The 15,878-nt window shown below is 36.9% G+C and overlaps 1 protein-coding gene across 1 annotated transcript; it reads right to left on the bottom strand.

The window, feature by feature from the left end:
* Positions 1-331: 331 nt before the first annotated feature.
* si:dkey-266f7.9 (uncharacterized protein LOC100006223 homolog) lies at positions 332-12,207 on the bottom strand. Its single transcript, XM_067426208.1, has 4 exons — positions 12,011-12,207; positions 2,854-2,941; positions 1,953-2,523; positions 332-979 (listed from the first exon to the last, which is right to left on the bottom strand). The coding sequence occupies exons 2-4, from the start codon at positions 2,907-2,909 to the stop codon at positions 704-706; spliced, it is 903 nt and encodes a 300-aa protein (XP_067282309.1). The 5' UTR covers positions 2,910-2,941; positions 12,011-12,207; the 3' UTR covers positions 332-703.
* Between the last annotated feature and the right edge of the window lie 3,671 nt (positions 12,208-15,878).

The raw sequence follows: 15,878 nt of genomic DNA, 5'->3' as shown, positions 1-15,878 counted from the left end.
AATTTGTGTTCCGAAGATGAACAGAGGTCTTACGGGCGTCGAACAACATTAGGGTAAGTAATTATTGACATAATTTTCATTTGTGGGTGAACTAACCCTTTAAGCTACAGACTGACACTAACCCGCCTACTTTGATTTGATTGGCCATCTCAATGTTAGAACTAAGGAAGACGAGACTAAAAGTGTAACTTTTAAACCTAATTATTGGGGGGACAATTTGGTCATTTCTAATTATGTGTGTGGGGGGGGGGGACTTGTCACCCCCAATGTCTATGGTGGTTGCAGTCCTGTTATGTACATAATTCACCCACTATATGGCTAAATCTACCTGATTTTTCATATCAACAAAAATATAATGTGATAACCTGGCTTTTCGCCACAGGACTTTAACACCTTCTCTTAGTGTCATACACGAAAAAAGATGATAGTGTGTTCTATTTTCAGTGCCATGGAAATGCAGATTATCTTATTAAACTCCACATGAAGTGACAGAAGAGCATTTCATTTCAAAATTTGTCATAACATGGCTTTATTAAGACAGATATTCCAAAATTTGCCAGCAAGCTCAAACTTTTTCTGTCACGGTTATGGACATTTCAAGGTTATGGGTAATTTGAGTCACAGTATGACTGGGATTTGTGTCAATTAATGAATATTTTGTTGAGTTCCAGGCGTATTGGTCCTGACGCCCTGCCGTTGAGTCTCAATAATTGAAGCCTATAATAGTTTGCACTAACTTGGCACCAGGAAAGTCCATTGCTACAATACCAAACCGCTTGCTTTGATCGTCATAGCCTGTCAGATATTCATACAGGCGGGGGTTTATTAGCCGAGCCAGGGCATTGGGATGTGCCAGGATACTGGCACCGCTGCTGTAGGTGAGGAACATACGGTTTTTGTTACCAACCGTAGCCGCCTCCAGATGAGTGGAGACACTTCTCCATTTCTTCGCCACTTCCTCCGGCTGCAGAGAGGACACCTAAGGCGAAAAATTATTATTTTATTAGTACAATTTTTTTTTTTTAAATGGTGAGGAAGTGAAAACTCTCTAGTGGATTTTTAAAGACAGTTAAAATATGAAGAGTCTTCTAAGCAAGTCTAAGTTCTTTGAAATTAGTCAAACAATGGTATAATTTAATATTTTCTCTCTCACCCCATTGCTCTCTTTCCTGGGTTTGGTTTTTCAACCACAGGCGCTTTTTGTTCCAGAAGTTGAGAAGATTCCCCCCCCCCCTTTTTTTGTTATATGAACATTAAAACACATTAAACATATTGGAAGCTTTGTTGCAATGCCTTTATTTATTTGTGCTAGTTTTCATATTTCTTTTGAGAACTGTATTTTATTGTTGTGCCAGAACTAGACTTTTAATCTTAAAATTAAATTAAAGGATTCTTAAATGAACAAAAAAGGTTCAAAAGAACAGCATTTATTTGAAAAATGGTAAACGTCTTTACAACCAAAATAAATGAATCCTTGCTGAATAAAATTGATATGTTAAATAAAAACAGAAAAATGGTGTCCTCGGTTTTTATTGAATGGTTATATATACATACACATTTTAGTATTATGAAAACCACAACTAACATTTCTGGCTCTAATAAAGTTTTATCAAAAGTTACTTACCATGTTAATGAAGAGCATGCATGTGTAAGATATGACAAGTGATGAGTTTATGAAATGGCGTATATGCGACATAGACATACACGCGGATAGCTCAAAATGCATACAGATAACACGCTACTTGGCTTTAGAAAGTGGCGTGTATGTTTATGCAAAGTCATGATGTTGGATGAGCTTGAGTTTGTTGGCCAGCCCTATTTGTTTGAACTGCGAGAGGTGTATACTCTCACCTAAGCTTAACCTACTCCTACATCCTACGTCATGCGTCAAATAGAATGAATAAATTATGGAATATGGACCTTCACTTTAAATCTTTCAAATGTTTGCTTACCTTCCAGTCATCTGCTATGTCCAGTGAGTTGTAACGTATTCCCAGGTCAGGGCCAGTGAAGTCTTGCAGTACAATCAGCTTTCCTCGAGCCTCTCCCATTGTGGGTATCTCACGGCTATGCCACAGCAGGTCCCAGTGCGCATACACATTAATGTAGCGCACAACTGCCCCGTATATATCCCGCGTGTCGCTTAACTCCTCTTTCAGCCTCATCAGCACAGTTTCCGAAGGATACTCTCTGAGGAAAGCCACCACGTCCATCAACACGTCCCCAAAGTGAGCATACTGATACGAGATTCCGTGGTGGATGGTCAAGTTCCCTTTTGCATGCCGGACACGGATATCTAGAAAGCGGATCCCCGCACGCAGCTGGGAAGTGAGGGACCAGGAGTTACACTCAGCCAGTGAGCCACCATACAGGGCCATGGTGTTGTGTGTGCCGGGCATCGTCACATCTGATACAGAGTAGATGTCAGGTATGGTGGCCATCCAGTAAGGGTTCAGGATCTCAGGGGTGGTGGTGTCGTCATATCCGGGTGTCTGGTTGGCCCCGTACCCTGGGAAGGTCATGCTATGAGGTCAAGCAGAGGTCAGATGAGGCAAAGAATGCATCCTTATCTGTCTTACTAAAAAGGTAGAAGATTACTGTGAAAACACTCTTATCTATAATGGATATAATGAAATTAGATGGTTAATTTGCTCACAATAATAGCAGGTAGACAAAGAGAGGATAGAGTAGACATTCTGAGATAAAAGCATTATGGCTAACAGATGGAGGACTTTTCTTCTCAGTGAAATTGATTTTTTTTCCCCTTAACTATAAATGGAATAAGAACTGTAATTTGTTATAGCCTATAGGATACTATGAAAGAGGTTTTGGAATTATGGTTATGAACCTTACCCCAGCAAAACGCCCATCACCATTAGCTGCAAAATGTGTCCTCTGGTGCCTTCCATAATGAGCCTTTTCAATGCTCACTGATCCTTTACTGTAAAGATAATCATTACAGTAATTCAATTATGATTTGACTGTCACTTGTGATAGTTTTTGTGGTATAACTATGACATCACCCTATACAAAAAACAGACATTTGTTAATTACTTTATGGGGTCTAAAAAGTCTGCTTCCATTTGCAGCCTTTTCTAATTTAATTTTTTTTTCTTTACAAATGATATCAGATAATATAATTTAATAAAAATGGATACATCTGTTTGAATTTCAGAATGTCTTCATATTTAATTTGTAACCTTTTTGCTTCAAGCTGACAAGAACAAAATCCGATGATCCTGTTCTCCAGGAAGATTTCAGATTTTCCAGTATTTCATGACCAGTATTTATATATGACTGTCTACAAAAGAGTTAATATGATCAATGTCACTAATTTATTTGATTAGCAGTGTAGGGGGAAATACATTACAAGTAACCCGATTACTTTTTTCCAATAACTAGTAAAGTAACGCCTTACTTTTAAATTTACAACAAAATATGTGAGTGCATGTTGTCACTTCTTCTTGAGTCTCTCCATCATTGTCTGACTCCGGTTTGAACGTAAAAGGCTGAACAGCGCATGTCTGCATGAGGTAATCGGAGCTGGTAACACAAGCTCTTGAAGCTCCGCCCTCTTCTTGAAAGGGGGTGCAGCCGCTCATTTGCATTTAAAGGGACACGTGTTTTTTGTGTTTTTTTGCTACCCTCAAAAAGTAAAATTTTTAACATGCTATAAAAAAAGACATCTGTGTTTTTTAATAGCATGTGGGGTATTTTGAGCTAAAACTTGACATACACACTGTGGCAAGCAGCGAGGCGAGGCGAGGGACCGTGAGAGCAGGCTGGTGAAGAGTGCTAATGAGTGCCAGCTGCGCACCACACCGGTCTTGTCTTGTGGCCGAGTGACGGGAGCATAAAAGGAGGAGCGAAGGCAGTGGAAGACGAGAGAGGACCAGGCCTGGATTTTGAATTGTGTTTTGTTTACATTTTGTTATGTGTGTGCGGGCAGTCGTCCGTGAGGGGGCTGCCCGTTTTACTTTTGTTTTGTTTATTTATTTTGAATTAAAAGTATTTGAGGGTTCACCGGTTCCCGCTTACTTCTTTCCCATCTACAAACTTTATTATACACACTCTGGGGACATTATTTCACATCTAACAAGGGGTATAATAGGACACATTTAAAGAGAAATGTCAGATGAGCTTGAGTTTGTTGACCAGTCCTATTTGTTTAAACCACAAGAGGTGTCTACTCTCTCATATGCTTATGCTACTCCTTAATCCTATGTCATGCTTCAAATAGAGTGAATAAATTATGGGATATTTATAGGGTTACATTACGTAATCAGATTACTTTTTCAAATAACTAGTAAAGTAAAGAATTGCTTTTTTATTCACAACAAAATATGTTTCAAATAAGTAACCCAAGTTGCTTTGTTTTCCCATTAATGACTGACACCCCGCCTGTCCGCATGTTTCCTTCAGTCTTATTCTTTCAATTTTAGTATAAAAGTACATACTAAGTACATTCCTAAGTACATTTGCCCAAAAATAGAAAAAAAGGCCAGCCAAGGATAGAAAAAGTAACACACAAGTAACGTAACGCATTACATGTCTTAAAAAGTAACTAACACAATTAGTTACTTTTTAAGGGTGTAAAACAATATTGGCATGCGTTACTTCTCAAAGTAACTTTCCCTAACACTGTTGATCAGTGATTTTGAACTAGTTATTAGAACTAACATTTATTCACTTGTTAATCTCTTTGTTCAAAATGTTCTAGATTAAAAACATTTCAGATTTACAGACTTCTGGACTCCACGGTATATGTCTACTTGATCAGTTGCAAAACTAATACCCTTTAACAAACTGTGTTGGTAATATATTCATATTATTATATTCAAATTCATTGTAACCACAGTCAGAGAAGTGATCTCTTACCGTGTGAACCTGAAGAGGTCTGTGATGCAGATGCACAAAGAACCTACTAATCAGTGAGTGTCAGGTTAGCCGTAACGCCTGCTGTTGTTTTTCTACCCCCTTTTTTCTTTTCTTTTTTGGCGAGTACACAGTTCTGGCTTGAGCTTGTTGGAGGCACCAATACAAACTGACCCTTTTGTTTGAGGGGTCATTGTGCCTATTAATAGTGTACAGTAAAAAGCTGACTCGTTGAGACTGGACAAAATGCTCCAATCTGAACTCAGTTGCCCTGCAGATCAGATTGTGTTATAGTTTATAACTTGATATTTCAATATATATTTAATTTAAAATCTTTAGTACACTACTTTAGGTTCTCTTAATATATATACATTTCAAAATCTTCAGTACACTACTCTAAGGTTCCCTATACTGCACAGTTTTTATATGTTTATTAATGAGACAAACAAAAACAGAAAGGGTAGAAAAAGAAAAGTTATACAAGTTTATGGAATTAAATAGCTAAAAGTAAAATATTACCCTGTTGATGTATAATATATGTATAGATACATTATCTCCCAGAATAAATATCTAGGTTTAGTGTACATAAACATGAGCCTAAACTTATGATAAACATGGTCAAAGTTAAGGTTTCTTTCCAGAGTTTATGGGAAAATGTAAGTTTACATTTTCTGTGAGCTATCTGCAGCTTTTTTTCCCCCAAGGGTGAAGCAAAAAAGTTAGCTTACTTACAAAGCAAACATCTTTGTTGTGTGTAGAGTACCCAGCGTCAAACCTTGGGAAGTGGGTTTAATTTTCAGAAAAACAAAACTAGAATGCTAGAATTAGCATACTGCATTTATAATTTGAATGTGAAAATGTGCCCCCCCCCCCCAACACACACACACACACACACACACACACACACACACACATGTTGGTCTATGTGGTTTACAGGGACTCTCCATAGCCGTAATGGTTTTTATACTGTACAAACCGTATTTTCTATCCCCCTACACTGCCCCTGCCCCTAAACCTACCCATCACAGGAAACATTCTGCATTTTTACTTTCTCAAAAAAACATAATTTAGTATGTTTTTAAGGCCATTTGAATTATGAGGACATTTGATATGTCCTCATAAACCACATGTATAGTGTAATACCAGTGTAATACCCATGTAGTTATACAAATTTGTGTCCTCATAAACCACATAAACAGGCTCTCACACACACACACACACACACACACACACACACACACACACACACACACACACACACACACACACACACACACACACACACACACACACACACACACACACACACAGAGAGAGAGAGAGAGAGAGAGAGAGAGAGAGAGAGAGAGAGAGAGAGAGAGAGAGAGAGAGAGAGAGAGAGAGAGAGAGAGAGAGAGAGTTGCTACATTTAATATTGCCATGAATTATGGCTAGTTTGGCCATAATCCTTGAGAAGGATTTGTTTGTCCATCCTACTAATATGTTCGGAGCCTCTAATGGAATATGGTGAGTGTTGAAAAACAATTATTTCTATCATGACATCTCACTTTGGCATAATAATGGATATGACAATGTTAATATGTTTGGTCTTGGTAAAATATATTTGCTACGCTTCTGCTGCAGAGCATGTATAGGACTTGCTGCCACAACATACAAGTAAGACATGCTGTTACGAGCAAAAAAGACATGCTGTGCTGCTGCTATACAATATAGTGCTCATGAATTACCTGTAGCAGATCTATACAGGTGGAGTTGGGGAAGGTGGAGGGTTTCTGAAAGCGCTTCAAACTGCCACAGCAGACATATTTGAAAGTGGAGAAGCAAGCTTATTGGCTGCTGCTACCGTAGGAACCAATCAGCTGTAAGGATTATGTCGTTGCAAGTAGAAGCCCTCTGGTGTTCTTCGTAATTTTTGTTACAAAAATTATAAATTATGTTGTTTTTTATACTTTTTTACTCCATCGGAATGGTGAGAGAGAGAGAGAGAGAGAGAGAGAGAGAGAGAGAGAGAGAGAGAGAGAGAGAGAGAGAGAGAGAGAGAGCATTTTTCATAACAATAAACGTAACGTAACGTTGTAACTTTTTGTTCACTTTTTTAAACAGTTTTCACTTCAGCAATAATCTGACAAGTGTCATCTTTGCAAAGATATCAAACGTACGTCTATGCTCTAAAGCATTCAAGATTTTCGAAGTTGGAAATTTAATTTGCAGGTCTATGCTGAAAGTGAATAATGGATTATAACTACTGCTAAAATCAAGCACCTGATCATGCAGACTGCTTCTGCAAACACTTGTGAAAGAATGGGTCGCTCTCATTAGAAAAATGAAAACAATCTCAAGAAAACACATTTTTCTTGCATTATTAAGTTCTTAATTTCAACTCATTTTGATGTGCAACATTCTCAAATGAAAAACATCACTCCAACAAATTGTATTTTTTTTGTTTAGCTACATTATTTCCACAAAATGACTATTGTTTTGCACTTCAGGAAAGAAAGTGTTTTCAAGTTTCAAGTTTAAAAGCTCAAATGCAGTTAACAGTGAAACACTATAATAATGCCCAGCATGACGTTATCTAAGCATCTCACTTCTGCTTCTTCTATATCCCATTATGCTTTTGAAATCAGCTGGTTATCGCCAACGATCCCTGAGCCATATCTTCTGAAATAAATAATAAACATATTTAATTAAAATGAAAATATGCCTTGTTTCCCTTTAATCCTAATATAGTCTCTGTAATTGTGCTTCTATTTGCTTTGCTTGTATGCGGGGGGATGCATAAATATGTTATTGTGTTGAGGCCATCCAGCATTTAACAAAGCAAATCTTAATTTGACTTTACCTGAGTAAACACTAACATTCTCACACGCAGTAAACAGTCTACGCTGATCTCCACTGGTTCTGTGTAAAGCTGTTTTTAAAGAGGTTTTGATATTTTAACAAATATCATCTTTCCTAAGTCTTTTGTCCCAATTGTTGCACACAAATTCCCCCAACACATTAGTCAATTAAGATTTCTTTTCAAATCTAAACTGGACTCTTGACACCAATTATGAAGAGTTTTATAACGAACGCTGATAATCATTTTTACGTCTTTGCCGCTTTTCTAAACGAACAGTCTTGAGCTTTACCCGTTTATCTTCCCCGTCCCCACACTCTCTCTATCTGTTTCTCATTAGTGTCTGTGGTGACAGGATGTGTATTGTGATGCTTTATGTCTTTTGTTTCCTTTTGTCTCTGTCTGTTTTTGCAATTACAGGGAAACAGACATGTTCTATTGGTTGATGATTCTAATCTGTCATTTTCCATGGTGGAGTAATTACAAGTTCAAAGTGGAGCCGTGTCTTCGGTCCCCACGTCCAATCCTTCAAACAACCTTTATTAAAACTTTATTTCACTTCTCTATTACTTGCTCTCTTTGCTTAAGCATAAAGTGAACAAATATGAGCGATTGATTCTCTATGGAGCACAGCGGTAGACTTGTGAATGGGATCGAGAGATTCACAGTGGAGGAAGCAGTTAGAGCAACAAAACTTTCATAAATATTGACTTTAGGCAACCGTTGAGAGGTGAAATCAGTGACATCTGTTGGTACTACTGGAGTTTCTGGTGGATTCAGAGCATAAATCACATCATTATGTTTCATTCAGATTTGAAATATGCTTTGCAAGGTTTCATTATGGCTAGGTTAAAAAGTGACATGAATTAAAATTATGCTTTGGGCATTTAGAAATCGTTTATAGGATGCATTTATTGACTGTGCATTGAAATCAATCATATACCACAGGGAAGCATTTATGCATTTGGCAGAAGCTCATTTTATTCAAATTATACCTTTTATTTTGAGTTGAATTATTTGGGAATAAAACCCATCATGCCCATGTTGATGGCATGCTCTGCTTACAGACACACACTTTTCACATATGGGAATGTGGATTTTAGAATGTAGTTTTGCTACATCAGTTGTTGGTCTATTCAGGAGCAATATTTCATAACAGCAAAATAATTCAGTGTTTTTGACAATAAGGCCGTGTTATTTTAGTATCACTGAGATGCTATTGAGGTGGGATACGGATGAAGTTAGGGACAGCTGTGGTGGTGTGGCTAAGTTTAAGGGTACGGTTATGTCTAAGAGAAGTGTCAACAGTGTGATTATAAATGTAGCAGAAATTAGTAACGGATATAATTACAATCAGGTATTTTTTTTAAATCTAAGTACAGTGTAAAAACATGTATGCACACAATGAGTGCATTGTATCAAATTATTAATTAAAATAGTAGTACATAGTAGTTAAAGTCCCAGTGAACCCGAAGTAGCAAGTGAGTTTTCTCCAGTGCTGTGACATATTTCCAAATCCATATTTCAATATTTCCATACTTCCAAATTCATAAAGTTGGTCCATTTGTTCTATATAGTCAAAAAAATGTGCTTTTGTTTTAGTTATTTTAAAACACACAAGTTAAACTAAACGAAAATGTCATCTTAACAGCTAGCTAAAAATTAGTTTAATAAAGTAAGTTAACTAAAACAAAATTCATTAAAAAATATGTTGGTACTTGAAATATATATATTTTATATATAATTTTTTTTTAAATATATCAGTCTATGTGTAAAGAATGTTTTTGAAATAAACTTTAAAAAACTTTAATAAACTTATATATATATATTACCAAAGTAACAAAAATATTTTGTATGATTTTATTTTTAGTTTCAGTCAACTATAATAACCCTGCTTTAAGAACCTGTAATACTGAAATGTCAATAAAAAAAATTACAATAAAACAAATAGAGGCATATCCTTGGCTTTTTGGATGTAACATTCCCAGTAGGACCAATATGGGCTTGTCAAAGCTGATTCTTAAACTTTTTAATTTGGTTAGCCAACAGTTTGTCTACTTATACCTCATAAAATACTAAAATACTATTCATAAAATACTGACTTTCTGCCAGATTGTTAATTGAAGTTGTGAAATCTGACACTAAATCCTGTTTTTATCCTGTTCTCCTTTTAGGCCTGTTGGGAAATGAGCAAGTGTCTTGGGAATCATGAGACAATACAAGGACATCAGATGCTCTAGCTCTCCTTGTCTTATTGTTTCCCTTTTAAACACAAGTCTTTGAGAGAAAGTATCAGGCAAGTATTATTATATTTCAGGAAACAAATTGATATGCATTATGAAAAACAGGCCTTTTTAAATCTGGGTATTGATCTCACCATAGCATGTACACTCTTAAAAAAATAAAGAGTCCAAAAGAGGGTCTTTGCAGTGATGCCATAGAAAAAAACATTTTTGGTTCCCCGAAGAACCTTTCAGTGAAGAGCTCTTAAAAGAACCATTTTATAAACATTTTAATAATTGAAAAAATTGTGTTCTACTGTAAAGAACCTTTTGTGCAATGGATGTTAAAGGTTCATGGAACCATCGATGCCAATACAGAACTTCAGTCAGAGTTCCGTCAGGATGTGTATGGAAGTAAAACAATGACAAATGTATTTGACAAAAAAAAAAAAAAAAAAAAAAAACTTGCACTTCTTGACCTTGAATTGCTCTAACCGTGCTTGCATTTTAATGCATTGTATTTTTAAGGTTTGCATTTTTAGGGTATGAAATTCAACATGGTCGTATATTAAGCTGCATATATTTAAATTAAAAACATTTCACACACATTTTTATTATAAAAAAAATCAATAATCCATATTCACCTTTCAGATTTCACTCCCAAAATAGTGTCTGTTTAAAAAGACTATAATATTCGACATGCAATAATTGTATTTTGCTTTACAAATTTGCTTCCACAAATTTAGGCTAGTGGTTCAAATTCAACAGAAAATTCTACACTGCACATCTGGGAACTGCAGGAAGAGTAAGTGCAATTATGTACTGAAGCTTTGGTAACAAAACCAATAGTTCAAAAACAAAAATATAAAAGTGAGGTGAGCAACGCTATGCATTTTGCCACCTTCTCGCTCGCAAGCAATGGGGTATTTCTGGATTTCTCAGTTTGTGTAAATCCACTTGGGGTTCAGAGTATTTATTTTTCTCACATTAATTTCACACGTATAGTACAATTATGTGGTTTTGTTTCATTAATACAGAGTATACTTTTTTTTTCTCCCGAAAGAATGGAGGTGAAATGTGACAACATGCCCCATAGGTGGGGCACATTGCAGCATGACCATATGACGTTATTGGCTCTAATAAAAAAAATATATACAAGACAAACTAAAATATTTTGTCAATAAAATACAATTATTAACTTTTTCATATAAAATAATGGGAGTTTAATAATTAAAAATAAACATGGTTTAGTTTGACAAAGACACAGCAAAACGCATCTATACAGCATAGATAAAAAATTATAATAATGAATCATTTTTGAACATTGACTCTCAGTATCCACCTTTTTTTCACGGTTTCTCAATAGAATTCATAAAAGTATAGAATAGAATAGCATACCGTAGTTCTAATGGGGGCTCATTTCACTAAAAGAAACCGCGCAGTTTATTGTGATAATAAAAGACCAAATACGGTATATGCCTGTCGAATATTACACTCTAAAACATGCTGGGTTAAAAAAAACAACCATTTCTCAGCTCCAAGAGCAATAGCACTAGCAGTGTCAAGGTCATGGGTTCATTTCCCAGGAAATACATTCTGATAAAATGCCCCTGCATATGTCGCTTTAGATAACAAAACCCAGCAAAATGTACACTCTAAAAAATGCTGGGTTAAAAACAACCCAAGTTGGGTTGAAACTGCACCGACCCAACTATTGGGTTATTTTAACCCAATGGTTGAGTTGTTCTTACCCAGCAATTGGGTTGTCTTAAGCAACATTTAACCCAACCACTGGGTTAAAACAACTCAACCATTGGGTTAAAACAACCCAATTGTTGGGTCGGTGCAGTTTCAACCCAACTTGGGTTGTTTTTAACCCAGCATTTTTTAGAGTGTAAATGATATGCACTGGCACAAATGGACATACACTGATAGATTACAGGTGTGATCTGTCTAACCAGGCAATTCTGTTTGAAAATCCAAAAGTGCTGGGATTATCGCGTGACTATCTTTTTGATGACCAATGGCAGACAGGGAGTGTTTGAAAAAGTCATTTCCACATTCCACATTTTACCTTTTGAAAAGGTCCAAGACTCCAAGGGTCTTCATTGGTATCCATGACCCCATCATGGCGCACCATGTGAACAGCTGTGCAGATGCTGGTTTGCTCCACCCCTTCCAATCAGCCTTTGGCGGTGCATCTGCAACAGCGAGAATCCCCCATCGCCTCGTTATCTCGTACTCAGCATCTCTGTGATTTACTCACCTGCTCCGATGTACGCCGCACAAACTACAGGACGAACAGGAGGAGGGAGAAGAGGAAAATGCAAGAAGCTGACAGCAGCAGCAGAGGCTTTCAAACGGAATTGTTTATGGAGATGGAGTATGTGAAAGACAGAGAGAGGGAGAGAAAGAGCGAGCAAGAGAGGAGATGATAATGACCAGATGTCAGATTGAAATCTAATACACTTAATGTGTTGAAGCTCCATGCTGAGCCGCGCTTGTAGCTCACACGGCGGAATTAGAGATTTGACACATTTGCAAGTGTTGTGAGATCTCTACATCATAGTGATACGCAAGATGTGCAGGTATATAATAGAGTAGGAATACATCAGGACGCACTCTACTGGCTTATCATTTATTAAGAACCTGCACAGTTTGACTGCCCGGTGTCAAGAGATATTTATGAAATCACAAGCATGCTATTTTACAGTTACACCTGTATTTGATTTATTATTTAAACAAAGCAGTTTGGTCAAAATCAATCAAAAGTACCAGTCACTCAAGAAAACTCCCGAAAGAATGCCAGTCAGTGCCAAACACAAATCTAAATATTATGTGTGTGTGTGAGCTCAAGAAACAACAACAGCGAAGACATTATATCATAAAAAAATAATAACTATATTAAAACTTTGCTTAGAAGCTAAAAAGAGCCAAAGAAATGCAGTACATTTGCACATTTATAGAAAAACTCATTTTAATTATGTACCATAACTACTAAAATGTAATTTTAGTTCGTCACTACAACTATATGCAATATAAAAAACACACTATATAACACTTTTAATCAGCAAAAATGCATTAAATCAACCAAAAGTGACAGAAAAGACATTTATAATGTAACAAAAGATTTCAAATAGGCTAAATGCTGTTCTTTTTAACTTGCTATTCATCAAAATTCTGAATAATTTTATCACGGTTTAAAAAATATTAATCAGCACAACCGTTTTCAACAATGATGATAATAGTAATACATTTTTCTTGATGACCAAATCAGCACATCTGAAAGTGACACTGAAGACTGAAGTAATGATGCAGAAAATTGCCATTATAAAACTGTGAAAAAGAGCATTGCCATAAATCACATTTTTAAAAAGTTGTTTTAAATCATTATTTCACAATATCACTGTTTGGAGAGAATAATGGACTTTCATAAAGGGATATTTCACCCAAAAGTTCTGTCATCATTTACTCACCCTCATGTTGCTCCACACACGTAAGGCTTTTGTTCTTCCAAACAAAAATGAAGATATTTTTTAATGAAATCTGAGAGATTTCTGTCCCTCCATTGACATCTACGCAACTACCACTTTAACACTTCAAAAAGTTCACAAAGAGATCATAAAACTAATCCTTATGAATTGAGGGGTTTATTCCAACATTTCTGAAGAGACACGATCACTTTAAATGATCAAGAGATTTAATTTAGGTTCATTTAGGTTCACATTCAGCACATTACGCAGCACGTCTAAGCTTCCCAAGAACCAATGAGGTTCATTATTGTGTTACGGAGCACATTTAGGCTTCCTCAAGAACCAATGAGGTTCATTCTTGTTTAACGGAGCACATTTGAGCTTCCTCAAGAACCAATGAGGTTCAATATTGTGTTACAGAGCACATTTGAGCTACCTTAAGAACCAATGAGGTTCATTATTGTGTTACGCAGCACATTTGAGCTTCCTCAAGAACCAATGAGGTTCATTCTTGTGTTACGGAGCACATTTGAGCTTCCTCAAGAACCAATGAGGTTCATTCTTGTGTTACGGAGCACATTTGAGCTTCCTCAAGAACCAATGTGGTTCATTATTGTGTTACAGAGCACATTTAGGCTTCCTCAAGGACCAATGAGGTTCATTCTTGTTTAACGGAGCACATTTGAGCTTCCTCAAGAACCAATGAGGTTCAATATTGTGTTACAGAGCACATTTGAGCTACCTTAAGAACCAATGAGGTTCATTCTTGTGTTACGCAGCACATTTGAGCTTCAGCAAGAACCAATGAGGTTCATTATTGTGTTACGCAGCACATTTGAGCTTCCTCAAGAACCAATGAGGTTCATTATTGTGTTACAGAGCACATTTGAGCTACCTTAAGAACCAATGAGGTTCATTCTTGTGTTACGCAGCACATTTGAGCTTCCTCAAGAACCAATGAGGTTCATTATTGTGTTACGGAGCACATTTGAGCTTCCTCAAGAACCAATGAGGTTCATTCTTGTGTTACGCAGCACATTTGAGCTTCCTCAAGAACCAATGAGGTTCATTCTTGTGTTACGCAGCACATTTGAGCTTCCTCAAGAACCAATGAGGTTCATTCTTGTGTTACGCAGCACATTTGAGCTTCCTCAAGAACCAATGAGGTTCATTATTGTGTTACGGAGCACATTTAGGCTTCCTCAAGGACCAATGAGGTTCATTCTTGTTTAACGGAGCACATTTGAGCTTCCTCAAGAACCAATGAGGTTCAATATTGTGTTACAGAGCACATTTGAGCTACCTTAAGAACCAATGAGGTTCATTCTTGTGTTACGCAGCACATTTGAGCTTCCTCAAGGACCAATGAGGTTCATTATTGTGTTACGGAGCGCATTTAGGCTTCCTCAAGAACCAATGAGATTCATTATTGTGTTACGGAGCACATTTGAGCTTCCTCCAATGAGGTTCATTAGTGTGTTACGCAGCACATTTAGGCTTCCTCAAGAACCAATGAAGGCTTTTTTTTATCTTTTTCTCATGGATCAAACAGGTTAGTCTGAGCTTCTGTTTATGTCTGTTGATCAATTTTTAAACATGGAAAAAAGCATAAATTAAATCTGTAAATAATATATATTGATTGAGCCTCTTCAGAATTTTTTTGGATTAAACTGCTCAATTCATAAGGACTAGTTTTGCAATCTCTTAATGAACTTTTTGAATCATCAAAGTATGGAGGGACAGAAAGCTCTCAGGATCTTCATTTGTCTTAGAGGTTTGGAACAACATGAGGGTGAAAAAACGACTATCCCTTTAAACATTTTTTTTTCAATCTTACAGACCCAAATCTACTTTTAAACATTAGTGTACAGATTTGTATTTTTTATCCAAATATATGGCCATTTAAAAAACGTCCCTTACTGATTTGAAATGGTTAATTTCAGGTTCATATTTGTACCACTTGCAGAAGTAAAACACATGCAGTAGGACGAGGTCTCCATTAAAAAAAAAAAAAAAACACCTGGAATTGAAGCTAAGCCTGGAAGCTTTTCTGAAGTATGACTTTGCTCTCTCTATCAATGATTACACTCACAATAGCCGGAGATCTCCTCCACTGAACCCTCGCCTCGTTCTTAAAGCCACTCCATGTCTCTGTTATCTCTCGGCTTAGCTAAGTCATCCGTGTAAGCATGTAGCCCATCAAACGCCACCCACCTCCCCCCTTGACACAAGCACAGAGATACACACCTCCCTCTCAACCGGAGGTGTTCTCTGAGGAGACCCCGTCTTAGCTGGTTCTCAGAGAGACATCCGCGCCACGCTCTACCAGCCCCACCAGGATGGCAGGCAGACAGAGTGAAGTTGAGCCGGCATGCCTCAGCGCCCGCCCTCTCAGCTTTTCCTCCCAGCCAAAATCTAGGGCGACTGCCTGACTGTTTCTGGGTGGATGTAGTCCATGCTTCATGGTTT

Source organism: Pseudorasbora parva, chromosome 19, assembly GCF_024679245.1.
Source record: "Pseudorasbora parva isolate DD20220531a chromosome 19, ASM2467924v1, whole genome shotgun sequence".
Classification (NCBI taxonomy): domain Eukaryota; kingdom Metazoa; phylum Chordata; class Actinopteri; order Cypriniformes; family Gobionidae; genus Pseudorasbora; species Pseudorasbora parva.
Note: the sequence above shows the minus strand (reverse complement) of the source record. Positions and strands in the feature narration are given on the sequence as shown.

What these genes read in the sequence shown, in the direction of transcription:
- si:dkey-266f7.9 (XM_067426208.1), bottom strand. Translation starts at nt 2,909, where the DNA reads ATGGAAGGCACCAGAGGACACATTTTGCAGCTAATGGTGATGGGCGTT. An exon ending in GTGATGGGCGTTTTGCTGGG is followed by an intron (nt 2,524 to 2,853) that starts GTAAGGTTCATA and finishes TTGACCTCATAG; the next exon opens with CATGACCTTCCCAGGGTACG. An exon ending in ACATAGCAGATGACTGGAAG is followed by an intron (nt 980 to 1,952) that starts GTAAGCAAACAT and finishes TTTTCGCCTTAG; the next exon opens with GTGTCCTCTCTGCAGCCGGA.